This window comes from Lampris incognitus, chromosome 2 (assembly GCF_029633865.1).
Source record: "Lampris incognitus isolate fLamInc1 chromosome 2, fLamInc1.hap2, whole genome shotgun sequence".
Taxonomy (NCBI): domain Eukaryota; kingdom Metazoa; phylum Chordata; class Actinopteri; order Lampriformes; family Lampridae; genus Lampris; species Lampris incognitus.
This window is the reverse complement of record NC_079212.1, coordinates 143886648-143903172: the sequence shown is the minus strand read 5'-3', so window position 1 is coordinate 143903172 and position 16525 is coordinate 143886648. Positions and strand designations below refer to the sequence as shown.

General features: G+C 49.0%; 1 protein-coding gene across 1 annotated transcript; it reads right to left on the bottom strand.

The window, feature by feature from the left end:
* Positions 1-5982: 5982 nt before the first annotated feature.
* LOC130132877 (kelch-like protein 10) lies at positions 5983-13019 on the bottom strand. Its single transcript, XM_056301885.1, has 4 exons — positions 12585-13019; positions 9766-10383; positions 8317-8466; positions 5983-6354 (listed from the first exon to the last, which is right to left on the bottom strand). Exons 1-4 carry the CDS (start codon positions 13002-13004, stop codon positions 5983-5985), a joined length of 1560 nt encoding a protein of 519 aa, XP_056157860.1. The 5' UTR covers positions 13005-13019.
* Between the last annotated feature and the right edge of the window lie 3506 nt (positions 13020-16525).

The following is a 16525-nucleotide window of genomic DNA, read 5'->3' as shown; positions in this document are numbered from 1 at the left end:
GATTTACCAGCAAACTGGTGAAAAGTTTCAAGTTGTACATATCAAGTCATGTCCACAATTCTGTCCATCCGTCCATCCTCATATTTGTGGACGTAACTTTCCCCGCCTGCTGGTAGGTGCAGGTGAAAGTGTGTGGACAGTTGTGTGCATGTGGTTGACATGAATCCATGGTAAATCTTGCAGGCATTGCCAAAAATATGCCATTGTCAACAGCACACGCCAACAAACAGGAAACTGGTATGACCGCTGCAGTAGGAACCGGAAGTCGGTGGACTACAGTTATGCACAGAGCTGATAACAGCGCAGGTGTGAGGTCGGGACTCGTAGCATGGCGACCAGGTTACATCGCTGTCTCGCTAATCCTGTCTGTATAGTTCCACTTGCTACCGGTTGACTCTCCTCTGCTCTGCGCACACACACACACACAGCACAGAGGCCACGGCGGACAGGATGAAGCTGCTTCGGCCAGATTCTCACAAAATCCGGCAACGCGGCACCTTCCTGCAGGGTTGTGTGGACGTGTTTACAACCAAGCCACTGTGAAACAATCAGAAAACAACGTTTTATTCATCACATTCAGCAGCTTTGTTCTCACCAGTGCCGCTCGCTCACTTCATTCACTCTCTAGCTCGCTCGACCACCGCTCCCCCCTCTCGCTCTCGCTCTCTGGTGTCCGTTAGCCAGGGGGGAGGGGCCAACATTGAATACTGTGTGTTTACAAACAGCAGCCGACTGTTGCTGCATCGTGTACCTGTACCTGTCTACACCAACTCTCACTCATATTCACTGCCTCAACGTTTTCTGAACTACACAGTACGTCTTCTAAACGAAGGGTCGGTGGTACCAAAAATCTCGCTGTAGAAGGGAACGAGGTTTGTTCAATTGATAGAAACCCCCCCCCCTTTTTCTCCCCAATCGTATACGGCCAATAACCCCACTCTTCCGAGCGCTGCTCCTCCCCCTCTGCTGATCCGGGGAGGGCTGCAGACTACCACATGCCTCCTCCCATACATGTGGAGTCGCCAGCCGCTTCTTTTCACCTGACAGTGAGGAGTTTCACCAGGGGGACATAGCACGTGGGAGGATAACGCTATTCCCCCCCAGTTCCCCCTCCCCCCTTAACAAGCGCCCCAAACCGACCAGAGGAGGCGCTACTGCGGCGACCAGGGCACATGCCCACCTCCGGCTTCCCACCCGCAGACTCGGCCAATTGTGTCTGTAGGGATGCCCGACCAAGCCGGAGGTGACACAGGGATTTGAACCAGCGATCCCTGTGTTGGGAGGCAATGGAATAGACTGCCACGCCGCCAAGACACCCCTCAGATAGAATTTTATTTAATAAAAGTTTATTAAGTCTGCTTGCTTGTTGAGTGAGACTATTGGAATCAGCGGGGCAAGCGGCAAACTATATGATGCATGATGATAATCAGCCGTGGCCACTTGATATTATGACGTTATCATGGACAGTGTTCCCCAAGGATGGAGATGTAGCAGTGGATAATAATATTAATTAATATTAATGTGCAATTGGCCTTAGAGATAGGGTGAGGAGCTCGGACATCTGGAGGGAGCTCGGAGTAGAGCCGCTGCTCCTTTGCGTCGAAAGGAGCCAGTTGAGGTGGTTTGGGCATCTGATCAGGATGCCTCCTGGGCGCCTTCCTTTGGAGGTTTACCGGGCACGTCCAACTGGGAGGAGACCCCGGGATAGACCCAGAACTCGCTGGAGGGACTACATGTCCAATCTGGCCTGGGAACACCTTGGGATCCCCCAGGAGGAGCTGGAGGGCGTTGCTAGGGAGAGGGACATCTGGAGTGCCCTACTTAGCTTGCTGCCACCGCGACCCGACCCCAGAGAAGCCTCTGATGATGAATGATTGAATGAATGAATGAATGTGTAGTTAATGTGGAAACATGCCAAAGAACGTTAAACCTGTATGTTTTCACATACAAATATGTAAACATGCATACTGCGATGTAACTCTACTGGTTATCCTCGCATGTTTATCATTTTTGTTTTTGTTCCACTCCTGCAGCGGTGGTCATGACGTGGGATGAAGAAGCTACAGAGGCTGCAGGCAAGCACCATGCAGCAGAACATCTTGAACATGCACCGGGGAGGGAGAGAGGGAGGTGGAGGGCATACAGGGGAAAGTACTTTTGCATGAGTACTTTACAGTTTTAATGCTATTTTATTTCCAATTTTGTTTTATTTTTCAAATTGTTAATATCCTAACAAAGGGGACGACACTCGGTATTCGGCAAGTCTAATATTTTGCACTATTCTGTCCCTCATATTACATTTTCATACTCGTTAGTTCATTTATTGATAGAGTTAAGATAGATTTAGCAAACGATTGCTTTAACGCTCGCTGAGGTTATTCCCAGTTCTGTGGTCAATACTCCCACCTAGTGGTAGAAATCCTACATTACACGTAAGTTGTGTTTTGGTCGCCATTTTGATTCGAGCATTCGGAGTGGATGGATAGTGATGGGTGCGCCTGTCTTTTCCTTCGTCTACTGCCCTTGACACGGGATAATCTGTAAGTTCACTGCTAGATAATGAAGTTTTATTAATTATATATTCTAGCTTTATGTAGAGAAGTTAATCGTGTTTCATCCTTTTATACTGCATGTACACGTTCGGATAGCATGCGCTAACTGATTGCTAACTTACTGTAACCTAGCATGTCGTTAGATGTTAGCCGCGCGTAGCAGAATTATCTTACCGCTACCTCTTTGACTTACCTGTTATTAAGAAAGTGGCTTGTATGTACGTCTACACAATAGTCGGTTAAAATATCTTTATTTTTTCTCTGTTACAGTTTTACAAAATGTGGTTTCTCAGTAAAATCTCTGAAGAACTCAACACAGTCTCCTGAGTGCTCACTGGAGCCATGTGTTTAGCTCGCTGTCTAGGCTCTGTAGAGGCACATAGCTGAGGGCAGGAGACCCACTGAGAACAGTTCAGACTGGATCCTCTGTCTCACAGCTACTGTTTGTCTTGACGTGCTATAACTCAGAGTATTTATTTTGTGTCGGAGCAAAACAGGCTAACCGCTTTGTTTTACGAAGGCCGAACCCACACACACACACACACTGAGAGTTAGGACTGGGTATCGTTCAAAATGTTTTGCTACCGATACCAATACTTTGCTTTCGATACCGGTTCCTTGTCGGTACTTTTTCGATACCAATTTTATAAAATCCATTTTTTAAAAAGAGACTATTACGGGTCCGCGGTGGTGTAGCGGTCTGAGCCTCGGCTTTCTGTCGATGCAGTTGCCCACTGGGGACCGGGGTTTGCGCCCCGGTCTCGTCAGATTCGACGACGGCCGGACTCGATGAAGCAGCAATAACTGGCAGCGCTGTCTTCGGGAGGGGGGTGGAGTCGGCTTGTGTTCGTCACATGAATGCGTCTCTGTGTGTGTGGGGAAAAAGCAGTGGTTCGGCCTGGAGTCGCCTTGTCCCGAAAGTGGCGAGGCGACTCCTTCGAGACTGCCGGCCGGAGAGATGCAGCTGGCGAACGCATGCGGTACGAGGGTGGGTGTTTGAACTAAAATAGGGATCGATTGCCCACTAAATTGGGAGACAAAAGGGGAAAATCAGAAATAAATTTATAAAAAAAGGAAAATTACATTACACATTATGGTACAAAAAATCTTGGGTTTTATTTTTCACTTCAGTGCAAAACGGACAGTTGCAAGCAAGTGACAGGACAGTTGTCCGATGCTCACTGCTGCATACGTAAGACCTGGACATCCTACAGAGGCGTCGCTCAGCAGTTCTTTTTCAGAAAAATCAACAGGTCTGCTTTAGGTACTTACTGCCTTAGGTACCGAACGACAAGAAGCTTTTCGATGCTCGGTAGTACCGGAACAGTTCGGTCAGTGCCATAGAAGTACCCAAGTTCGGTACCCAGCCCTACGGGGTATACCGACACACCCCTTCCGCATGTCCTATGGACCAGTTGCAAACAAGCGTTCTCCGGCATCCAACAGGGATCCTTGTTAGTACCTCATGGTTATACCGCTGCTGTTAGCGAGTCATACCAAGATATTGTAAATGAATATGTTTTTCCCAAATGTTGACGTGTGTTGGGATAATCTTCTCGACTAGTTGCGTAGAGTTGCTTTGTTTGCTGTGTGTGAGTGGTGTCCAGTAAAGCTGATAGTAAGTGACGACAGGATGGGACTCTGGCCTCATTTACAGTTACCGCTGCTTTAAATGGAGCGCAGCGCGGACGTCTCAACCGAGTCCAAGAAAGACGCCATCCGAACCTTGATTTTGAATAGTGTGAGGCTGTCCTTTGGACGTCTGCAGTTGACGTTGAAATGACTGTAGATACTCATTTGCAAAGCCAAACCGATACGTGCCTTACAGGACACCGTAGGCTTGGGTTACGGGAAGTCCCGCGAGAGTTGGAGACAAGATGGATGAATAAAGTTCGCACAGTTAACAGAAAAGCCAATATGCTAACAGTGTTTTGTTTTTGTGTTTTTTAACCCCCCCCCCTGTTTTCACCCCAGTTGTATCTGGCCATTTACCCCGCTCTATCTGAGACGTCTCGGTCGCTGCTCCACCCCCCTGCTGATCCGGGGGGGGGCGCCCCGACTGACCAGAGGAGGCGCTAGTGCAGCGACCAGGACACATACCCACATCCGACTTCCCCCCCGCAGACACAGCCAGTTGTGTCTGTAGAGACGCCCGACCAAGCCGGAGGTTACACGGGGGTCGAAGGTTCGAATCCCCGTGGTAGCGCCGGCTCGGTCGGGCGTCCCTAGTACAGATACAGTTGGCCGTGTCTGCGGGTGGGAAGCCGGATTTGGGTATGTGTCCGGGTGGCTAGCGCCTCCTCTGGTCGGTCGGGGCACCTGTTCAGGGGGGAGGAGGAACTGGGGGGAATAGCGTGATCCTCCCACGCGCTACGTCCCCCTGGTGAAACTCCTCACTGTCAGGTGAAAAGAAGCGGCTGGCGACTCCACGTGTATGGGAGGAGGCATGTGGTAGTCTGCAGCCCTCCCCGGATCAGCAGAGGGGGTGGAGCAGAGACCGGGACGGCTCGGAAGAGTGGGGTAATTGGTCAAGTACAACTGGGGAGAAAAGGGGGGGAAACGTTCGTGTGTGTGTGTGTGTGTGTGTGTGTGTGTGTGTGTGTGTGACAGGAAAGTAGGGTTCGGTGGTGTGTAGGGTTCGGTGGTGACCAACTGCTGGTTTACGTTCAAAACAACAAGAAACCAAAACCAGGAGACTTCGGGTACACAAGCTGGACACAATCCACTCCGTGCTGGACTCTGAGCCGGGGAAGAAGGAGCGGGAAGAGAGCAAAGGGGCGGTACCTCGGCAGCAGGGGCGCACCCTATAGGAAAGGAGGCGTGCCTGAGGGGTGAAGGATGGGTGTTGGGCGGGTCGTGAGTCTGATGCCAGGGCTTCACTTGGAAGTAAACAAAGAATGGCTGCCAATCTTGAACAGGAAATGAATGAACGGAAGGAGAAAAAGGAACACGAGGGTGCCAGGCAGGATGGCGGGGGTGAGGATGAGGGTGTTTTGGAAGAATTCCGGATGACGACGAAGCCACTGGAACATGAGGAGGAGGAAAAGAGGTCCCGGCTCATAGGAAAACCAGGACTGAGTAAAACATAGTCGTGGTTTGAAATACGGGATGACGTCATGTATGACCAAGTCTAACGTGAGAGGAGATATAATCACGTTTGATCCGCATATTCAAGCAGTCGTGTCAACTGCTGGATGGTGGTCTGTCAACAGTACTACAGACGACTGTTAGTGCTGCTCAACTCTTTAAAACAATCTCATATCTCCAATCTTAAGTCTTGGAGATAAAACAATATTACTTTTACGTGTTATTGTAATAAAATACACACTTTTTTACATCATGCTTTGAGTCTTTATTTACAGACAGACAGACGGTCTCTGTTGAATTGCCAAGCCCAGATGGATCGGGCGAGGCACTGGACTGGAGCTCTTCAGAGAGATCCTCCTAAACTAGAAGCCTCCCCCTCCTCCTCCTCCATCCGGGGGAGGGGCAGAGAGTCGCGGGGGGGCACGTACTCGGCCACGTTCGGCAGTCCGTGCACCACACAGCAGCTCAGCGCGCTGCGGCAGATCTGCATGTCCTCCACGTTGCGCCACTCGTCGGTGTTCCTGTCGTAGCGCTCGGCGCCGAAGGTGGTGCTGATGCCGTTGAAACCCCCAACCACAAACAGCAGGTCGTCTACCACCCCGATGCCAAAGTTGCTGCGAGGGTGCAACATGGTGGACACCGGGCTCCAGCTGTTGGTCTCTGGGTCAAAGGCCTCAGCGCTGCGCAGGCGGTCGAGCCCGTCAAAGCCCCCCACCTGCAGGACGAGAGGGTCGAACATGAAGCCAAAGGCAAACGAACTCTCAAACCGTCGCTGTAAAGTAAACTTCCGCCAATGAGCGGAGAAAGTCTCGGGTCAAGTCACGCACGGGAAGCCGTAACAGCGGCGGTTTGTTCCTCAGGGCAGTCAGGTGACACACTACCAAGGGGAAAGGGAGAACTATTACATCTTACCGCCACAGATAGCAGATTTGCTGTGGCCCGGACCCGCCCCACACTGACACTTTCATCCGGTCCACATACCACATGGAATGACGGCACTTGGGCGGTCCGCTCCCGTTTGTCAAATCTGGGCCAGAACCAAGCCATAGCAATGCCACATGTGCCACATATTTGTCAAAGGTGGCCCGTATTTGTGTTGTGATATTTGGGCCATATTCACCATTTACCACACGGGCCACTTCAGGGCCACATCCAGACCACATGTTGCCCAGAGCACCGCTTCTTTGCCACAAAAGGCCCACATGTGATTTGGCATATTTGGGCCATATTTGCTGTTATAGATGTGGGCCACTTCAGCCTCACATCCATTTTGTCAGGGCCAGAAGAAGGCCATCAGTGCCGCATCACTGCCTGAAGTGGCCCACATCCGGATGTGGTCTGGGGAGGTTACGCTAGCTGGGACTGTTCGTCCTGCATCTGAATATCATCGTCCAATCAGCGTCAAGTCCTGTTCCGTGTCAGTCTGGTTGAAAATCGCCCAGATAAGGGAGGGAAAAAAAGACTTTCATGATAAGTCTTTCTCTTTCTTCCCGAACTGCAGACACTGCAACGCAATCTCCACGAGTTCTGGGAGGGCTTGTACTAATGTCCAAAGCAGCTGAACCAAGTGGAATCCGTCAACCACTACGCAGACGGATGGTCCAACACAGAAGGCCAAACTCCTCAGGACAAGACTCAGCAGTCCATCTAGACACACTCCTTCCAGGACAGCAACGTACACATTTTGGACAGAGAAGATAGATGGTTTGAAGGAGGGGTGAAGGAAGCCCCTAGTAGTGCTAGTAATAGTAATACTGCAGTGTTCATAGTAGTGCTAGTAATAGTAATACTGCAGTGTTCATAGTAGTATTAGTAATATTAATACTGCAGTTTTCATAGTAGTGCTAGTAATAGTAATACTGCAGTGTTCATAGTAGTGCTAGTAATAGTAATACTGTAGTGTTCATAGTAGTAATAGTAATACTGTAGTGTTCATAGTAGTACTAGTAATACTGTAGTGGTAGTGCTAGTGATATTGTAGTGTTCATAGTAGTGCTAGTAATAGTAATACTGTAGTGTTCACAGTAGTGCTAGTAATAGTAATACTGCAGTGTTCATAGTAGTGCTAGTAATAGTAATACTTTATTGTTCATAGTAGTACTAGTACTAGTAATACTGTAGTGGTAGTCCTAGTGATAGTGATATTGTAGTGTTCATAGTAGTACTAGTAATAGTAATACTGTAGTGTTCACAGTAGTGCTAGTAATAGTAATACTGCAGTGTTCATAGTAGTACTAGTAATAGTAGTACTGTAGTGTTCACAGTAGTGCTACTAATAGTAATACTGCAGTGTTCATAGTAGTGCTAGTAATAGTAATACTTTATTGTTCATAGTAGTACTAGTACTAGTAATACTGTAGTGGTAGTGCTAGTGATAGTGATATTGCAGTGTTCATAGCACTGCTAGTAATAGTGATACTGCAGTGTTGATAGTAATACTGCAGTGTTCATAGTAGTGCTAGTAATAGTAATATTGCAGTGTTCATAGTACTGCTAGTAATAGTGATACTGCAGTGTTCATAGTAGTACTAGTAATAGTAATACTGCAGTGTTCATAGTAGTGCTAGCTATAGTAATACTGTAGTGTTCATAGCACTGCTAGTAATAGTGATACTGCAGTGTTCATAGTAGTACTAGTACTAGTAATACTGGTGTGTAGTTGTAGCCTGCAGCTCACCGCAAAGACCCGTCCGCCATAGGTGACGGTTCCAACGCCGCTGCGCCTGCTGCTCATGGGCGATGTCAGACTCCACTGGTCGGCCTCGGGGTCGTAGCACTCTGCTGTCTGCAGGCAGTCGTTACCCGTGAAGCCCCCGCAGATGTACACCTAGAGAGAGTAACCACAGCAACACCCGCTGGTTGGACGTTTCACTGTTTAGTGCGACACACCCTGACCGGATCTGCACAAAGCTTCGCCAGGAAGGAGAGAGACGACGGCCACGTGGTGTGGACATGCTGCTGTCGAGGCTGGCGTGTTGACCTCGGTCAGCGTGTGACTGCTGACTAAACCTTCTATTTAGGTTTATGTAAAGGAAACAAAGGGGAGCGCAAACCCCCCCCCCACCAAAATTCCTCTTATTTTCTATCTCCCACGTCTGATCACATTTTAAACCCTTTATTTATTTATTTATTTCCCCCACTTTTTCTCCCCAGTTGTACCCGGCCAATTACCCCGCTCTTCCAAGCCGTCCCGGTCTCTGCTCCACCCCCCTCTGCCGATCCGGGGAGGGCTGCAGACTACCGCATGCCTCCTCCCATACATGTGGAGTCACCAGCCGCTTCTTTTCACCTGACGGTGAGGAGTTTCGCCAGGGGGAGCTAGTGCGTGGGAGGATCACGCTATTGCCCCCAGTTCCCCCTCCCCACCCCGAACTGGTGCCCCGACCGACCAGAGGACACGGACAATTGTGTCTTCTGTAGGGACACCCGACTAAGCCGGAGGTAACGCGGGGATTCAATCTGACGACCCCCGTGTTGGTAGGCACCGGAATAGACCGCTACACCACCCGGACGCCCATTTTAAACCTTTTATGTTGGGGAATTTTACCGAGAACCCCCGAACTTCCTTCCTTGATGATCATACCTTTACACGTATCTACACTTTGGAACTTTTAAACAGATATGGATCCCCAAAAGGGCCTATCGGGGCCCAGAACCAGAGGCCCTAAGGTCTGGGGGGGCCTTAAGGACATTGGTCCAGCTTCTCCCGGGTCAGACCCTGAGTGCTGCAGTTATTGGTACGTTTTATAAGATGTGTTTTCCAGTCAACCACCGTCTCTCCTGATGAAGATCCTTATAAATGCAAGTGGACGGGTAGTTGGCTGGTGTGTGCACTACTTTTACATGGTGTATGCATTGTTCGGTCTGGGGTGGAGGGTGTGAGCTTCTCAGGCCCCAGGGGCCCTGTGGACTAGGGATCTGTCCGTGCTTTCAAATATAATAAAAGCACCTTTTTAATGTGGTGCCCAAGCAAGTACCAGAAGAACACAGCGGGTGAGGGGTTCGGACCGGCTCGGACTGCTTCATTCACAGCCAGACTTCTTGGCCCTGGTAGCCACCACCATCCAGAGCTACAGATACGGCTCAGATGCCCCATTCTGCATGTTGGCTGCTGTGGCCTGCTTACCTTGCCGCCGAGTGTCGTAGCGCCGGCGTCGCTCCGCTGCTCGTGCATGGGCGCGATGACGGTCCACTGGTTGGTGTCCGGCTCGTAGCGCTCGGCGCTCAGGAGCCGCGAGCGTCCGTTAAAGCCTCCCATGGCGTAGATGCAGCCGTCCAGCACGGTCACGCTGACGTAGCAGCGGGGTGAATGCATGGGCGCCGCCTCGTGCCAGGTGCGGGTGGCCAGGTCGAACTTGCGCACGCTGTTGAAGTAGTCGGCGCCGTTGAAGCCGCCGATACAGTAGATGACCCCGTTGAGGAACGCTGCAGCGTGGTATGCGCGAGGACTCTCCTCGTTGTGCGTGACATTGACCCAATGGTCCGTTCGGGTGTCGTACACCTCGATGCCATTGGTCGGGCCTCCGTCACTCCAGCCTCCTATGGCGAACAGGAGGGCATAGGGGAGGCGTGGGCGAGACAGCGGGTTTTGGAGGTTGCCGTCGGATGGTCTGTTCAGGTTGAGGTCGTACATGGCCTTCAGCGCGCTGGTGATGATGAGCTTGCAGTCGCGGCTTTCCTTCAGCAGCTCGTTGTTGTTGACGTTGGCCATGAAATAGTCAGGCGTCAGCAAAGCCAGACGGACCTGGATACAGAAAACAAGGAGGCTGAGATGGCCTGAACAGACCTCTGTCGCAGGTGGTGGTGGTCGGTGTTGCAGTTTAAGGTGCCGTCACGTCCCCTGCATGTTGTCCTCTCAGCTAAACACCTCGTGCTGCGTTCCCATGGAGACGGTGCACAGTGGAAAACCCAATATTCCACGTTTTTCAATGAGACGGCGACGGAAAGTTCTGCCACCGCCAGTGTTGAATACCGTGCACCACAACTCCCATCAAAAGTTCAGTTGTCTCATCTTTTAGCTTTGTGCGGTGGTGGGGAGACAAACCGGATGTTGTTTCTTCTTCGTTTGACACGGAAATGGACACGGCACGACTTGTGCTCTCGGCCCAACTGCACCCAGTTCTTTATATAAAAAAACGTTGATAGATTCTCATGAGCTTTTACCTGGCTAATTACCCCACTCTTCTGAACCGTCCTGGTCTCTCCTCCACCCCCTCTGCTGATCCAGGGAGGGCTGTAGACTACCACATGCCTCCTCCCATACATGTGGAGTCACCAGCCGCCTCTTTTCACCTGACAGTGAGGAGTTTCACCAGGGGGACGTAGCGCGTGGGAGGATCACACTATTCCCCCCAGTTCCCCATCCCCCCTGAACAGGCGCCCCGACCGACCAGAGGAGGCGCTAGTGCAGCGACCAGGACACATACCCACATCCGGCTTCCCGCCCACAGACACGGCCAGTTGTGTCTGTAGGGACGCCCGACCAAGCCGGAGGTAACGCGGGGATTCGAACCTGAGCTCCCTGTGTTGGTGGTCAATGGAATAGACCGCCACGCCACGTGGACACTGGTTTTCATGACACGTAACAAAAAGAAAGGATGCTTGGAGGCTGATGAGCACTGACCTTAACGTTCCAAGCTAGTGGTTTCTTGTTTCAGTTAATGACAGTATGTCCAGTCACACTGATAGTACAGAAATATATAGAAATAGTATATAAATATATATGAGCCTCACGTTTACTTGTGACTCAGTGACATATAACCCTTCTCCAGTATTTGGGCCTCATCACCACGGTAATGTTTGTCCATATACCAGAGGTGTGGACCCAAGTCACATGACTTGTGTGTGAGTCATGTCACAAATATGATGAATTTAGACTGGACAAAACTGAAAAAGACTTATGACTTGACCTTGACTTTAACACCTGTAACTCATGACTTGGAATTGAACCTCCTAACTTGAAATTCTTGGTGCCTCCTACAAGCCCAAAGATAAAATGCTTTTAACAAGTGTGCAGCCAATCAACTCCTCATTTTCACAATTACAGATCCACTTTGAGTCATCCATCCATTATCCAAACCACTTATCCTTACTCAGGGCCGCAGGGACACTGGAGCCTATCCCAGCAGTCATTGGGCGGCAGGCGGGGAGACACCCTGGACAGACCGCCAGGCCATCACACACATTCACACCTAGGGACAATGTAGTACGGCTGATTCCCCTGACCTACATGTGTTTGGACTGTGGGAGGAGACCGGAGCACCCGGAGGAAACCCACGCAGGCACGGGGAGAACATGCAAACTCCACACAGAGGATGACCCGGGACGACCCCCCCCAAGGTTGGACTACCCCGGGGCTCGAACCCAGGCCCTTCTTGCTGTGAGGCGACCGCGATAACCACTGCGCCACCATGCCGCCCAATCAACTTTGAATCAACCCGTAATAAAAACCAATTAAAAACCCCATGGTTTATGTAAATTTATCAGTCTGTTGTTAATATTCTGAAATGGCAGTAAATTTGACAAGAGCACATAATGACTTGTGACTTGAAACTCATGGTTTACATAATGACTTGTGACTTGAAACTCATAGTTTACATAATGACTTTTGACTTGAAACTCATAGTTTACATAATGACTTGTGACTTGAAACTCATGGTTTACATAATGACTTGTGACTTGAAACTCATGGTTTACATAATGACTTGTGACTTGAAACTCATGGTTTAGAACTTGGGACGTTACTGCCAAGGCTTGAGACTTGGAGACTTAATTTTGACTTGATCCCACCTCTGCCATATGCCATCATCACCTGCCACTGCTGGTGACAGACCTCTGCAATAGCAGCCAGAATGGCTGTTTTTGTGCAGCCTATGTGAGCGCAGCATCAGGCGGGTAAATGTAAACTGGGGACGCTGCAGCCGGTTTGCCCTCCCTTCTCCTTACCTTGGGCAGCAGCACAGAGATTTCTCCTTTGCGCTCCTCTGGCATGTGAGCAATCCAGCGGAGGATGACCTCAAACACGGCGCTCTCCTTTTTGACATTGAGCTCATCCTGCTCCAGGATCTCCGCCAGCTGGGACAAGGGGAGCTCCAGGAACTCCTCAGAGACCTGAACCATCTCCTCAAAGTGATGTAGGATGAAGCGGAAGGCTTTTTGCTTCAGATCGGGGCAGTAGTAGAAGTCTGTCAGTCTCCAGATGCCAACGCAGTTCTCCAGACACAGCTGGTCTTGTAGGAAGTCACAGCAGCCGCGTATGAGGCCCGTCACTCTGAAGTGGTCTGCAGTCACCAGCAGCTCCTCTACATTGGACACTGTTACTGGCACAGAGTCCGTGTATGCGTACTGTATGATGAGGTGCATCATCTCTGGAGAGATGTCAAGTGAGCTATAGACCTGCCTCTCTGGGACACTCCAGTCACTTGTGAAGAGAATTCTGTGCAGATAGAAATCAGACGTGTACAGTTAGATGTCCAGATCTGTACAAACACCCACAATTAGATAAGCACACACATATATTTACATCAACGCATTTAGCACACATGCAGATACTCAAACTTACAGAAATATACACATGTACTCATCATGTATGCATACTACTTTGTCTCCCCTTTTCCAGTCTCCATGTCCAGTTCCTATTGTCCTTAAGGCACTACCCCTCTGTTGGTTGCAGAGGGTTTGGACTCCATATGTGTCCTTCAATATGTGTAGCCAACAACCACTTCTTTCCACCTACCAGCTGTGCCACCATTAAAATGGTCACATTTCAACTTGCCGGCCCCCCACCCAGTGCTGCCAGTTATGCTCTCAGCAACACCAACAACACCAGGGTTGGCCCATAAGCCTCACTGCTGGAGTGCTAACATGTTAGTCCACAGTGCTAGTGCTACATGGTCACCTCATGTAGTCACACTCATGAGCACACGCCAACACACGTGTCCACAGCCAAAATCACATTCACACACATTCACATACACGGGTTGACTATGCACACTGACAAGATACGCATATATATATCCATCCATCCATCCATTATCCAAGCCGCTTATTCCAACCGGGGTCGCGGGGATGCTGGAGCCTATCCCAGCAGTCATTGGGTGGCAGGCAGGGAGCCCCCCTCTGTACAGGCCCCCCATTCCATCACAGGGCCGACACACACACACACACACACACACACACACACACACACACACACACACACACACACACACACACACACACACACACACACACACACACACACACACATTCATTTACACCTAGGGACAATTCAGTACGGCTGATTCACCTGACCTACATGTGTTTGGACTGTGGGAGGAAACTGGAGCACCTGGAGGAAACCCATGCAGACACGGGGAGAACATGCAAACTCCACACAGAGGACGTGTATACGACAGATAGAAGACTTGGCTGATATTGCGAAATCCTACCAGTGGCTAGAAAAGGCTGGACTGAAGGACAGCACAGAGGCTCTGACCGTAGCAGCACAAGAACAGGCACTCAGGACCAGTTTGGTTGAGGCAGGGGTCTACCGCACCAGACAAGACCCAAGATGCAGGCTGTGCAAAGATGCCCCTGAGACAGTCCAGCACTTAGTAGCAGGGTGTAAAATGCTAGCTGGGAAAGTGTACACTGAAAGGCATAATCCAGGGGCTGGGATAGTGTACAGGAACATCTGTACTGAATACAGGCTGGAAGTCCCCAGGTGCAAATGGGAGACACTGCCAAAGGTGGTTGAGAATGGCAGAGCTAAGATCCTGTGGGACTTCAAGTTCCAGCTGACAAGCAGGTGCTGGCTAACCAACCAGACATTGTGGTGGTTAACAAGGAACAGAAGACAGCAGTAGTGATGGATGTAGCAATCCTGCGCGAGGGCAACACCAGGAAGAAAGAGCATGAGAAGCTAGAGAAATACCAAGGGCTGGAAGAAGAACTAGATCGGATGTGGAAGGTGAAATCCACGGTAGTCCCACTGGTAACAGTTGCGCTAGGGGCTGTAACCCCCAAACTGGGAGAGTGGCTCCAGCAGATTCCAGGAACAATATCTGAGGTCTCTGTCCAGAAGAGTGCAGTCCTAGGGACAGCTAAGATACTGCACAGAACCCTCAAACTGCCAGGCCTCTGGTAGAGGACCCGAGCTTGAGGAAGACACACACCACCTGAAAAGGGGTGAGGAGGGATATATATATATATATATATATATATATATATATATATATATATATATATGATCCAGTGAGTCAGGTAAATTCTTTATGAGACAGTACAATCCTGTTTCATGCCATAAGCAATCATCAGCTGTCGATAACGCTACGATGAGAGAACATGCAATTTACTGCCTCATCATGCACATCACATGCACATCGTCCAATGGGGAAGGGAGAGGTGCAACATTCAAAAATTAAAAAAGTCGTGATTGGTAATGGCCCAATGGGCGGTTGGTATTTCTCTATTGTGCTGATTTATTTGTAATTACAAAATATGTGCTTATATCTATGTCTGCAACTGCTGGCCAACTCATTCCTATTATTCAGTGTGGACATTTGTGGTTTGCAAATGATAAAATATTTTTCAGTTAGACACAGATTGCACATTTTACTGTTGGTTGAATATGCCAGGTGGTTGAATAATTAATGTTTCTGTGTGCCAATGACCAAATTTAACGGCTTCAAGATATATATATATATATATATATATATATATATATATATATATACTTAGCACAAAAAGTAAGGAAATGTGTGTTTGGTAGAGTATTTCTTTGTTGGAACAATGCTTCTTGGCAGTAAATCTTATACCATTGGAAAGCCTGTTTATTTCCCTTTTAAATGGGGCCACATGTGTAAGGAACATGCACTTGTGGGATGAGCAGCAGAGCTGAGTATGAGTATGAGCATGTGGGTTGCACCCATGAAAAATTTGCCAAATCTTTCCTGCCAATGCCAAACAGCTTATTTTGCTGTTGTTATCGACTCTTGTTTTGAGCTTCTGGTCCCCCAGGTGCTGACAATCAGCTGCCTGATATAAGATTTATTGCCAAGAAACATTGTTACAACAAAGAAATAATCTACCAAACACACATTTCCTTACTTTTTGTGCTAAGTTTATATATATATAAAAAGAATTGTTTGACTTAATGTACTTTCTCACTCTGTTACAGCACATTTCTAGCATTTCTAGCCAGATTGTGTAAAGCTCCTGCTCTCCTCCCCTGGTACATTATATATTATGTACAAGCTCCCTCCAAGAACTGAATGAATAACATATTAAAACTGTGTGCATTTGCATTGTTTTCACTTTTGGGACGCTGCAAAAGTTAGTTTAATTTTACATGTACTTTCCCCCCTCTGGTAACCTACCTAAACTAAAAAGAGGAGAGCGGCCGAGCAGCAAGGCCTTCAACCAAGTGAAGAGAGGGACTATATTCCCCTTTTTCACCATGTACCGTTTTATTTTATTTTTATTTTCTTTATTGTCACCCGTACAGGTACTGTGCCGGTGCAGGTGCAGTACAATGAAGTCATTTTGCTGTATTTTAGAGTCCATGTCTCTTATTTTCAATTTGCAAACCTTTTCACGGCATAGCCCCCATTACCTCTGAGTTCGTGATCTCTTAGTTCACCTCTTAAAAATGTCCCGGCAAGGCCCTGTGGCTTTTCCATGGCCCAGACTGAAAGTGAAGTGTTGAGGGTTTTGCCGTCGTGGCTTTGGAGGGATTTACCCGAAGAGCTCAGGTCCACCCAAACAAGTCCACCTTTAAAACCACTTCCTGGTCATGTATTTTCTCATGAGGCTCTTGTGAAATTGTTGTCTTTGGTTAATTTGAGCCTTACCTTTTTTGTTATTTATCTTACAGGACTTGTGTTGGTTTGTCCCGTTATTTTGTG

What these genes read in the sequence shown, in the direction of transcription:
- LOC130132877 (XM_056301885.1), bottom strand. Translation starts at nt 13,004, where the DNA reads ATGATGCACCTCATCATACAGTACGCATACACGGACTCTGTGCCAGTA. An exon ending in CTACGACACTCGGCGGCAAG is followed by an intron (nt 8,467 to 9,765) that starts GTAAGCAGGCCA and finishes TACTCTCTCTAG; the next exon opens with GTGTACATCTGCGGGGGCTT. An exon ending in ATGGCGGACGGGTCTTTGCG is followed by an intron (nt 6,355 to 8,316) that starts GTGAGCTGCAGG and finishes CTCGTCCTGCAG; the next exon opens with GTGGGGGGCTTTGACGGGCT.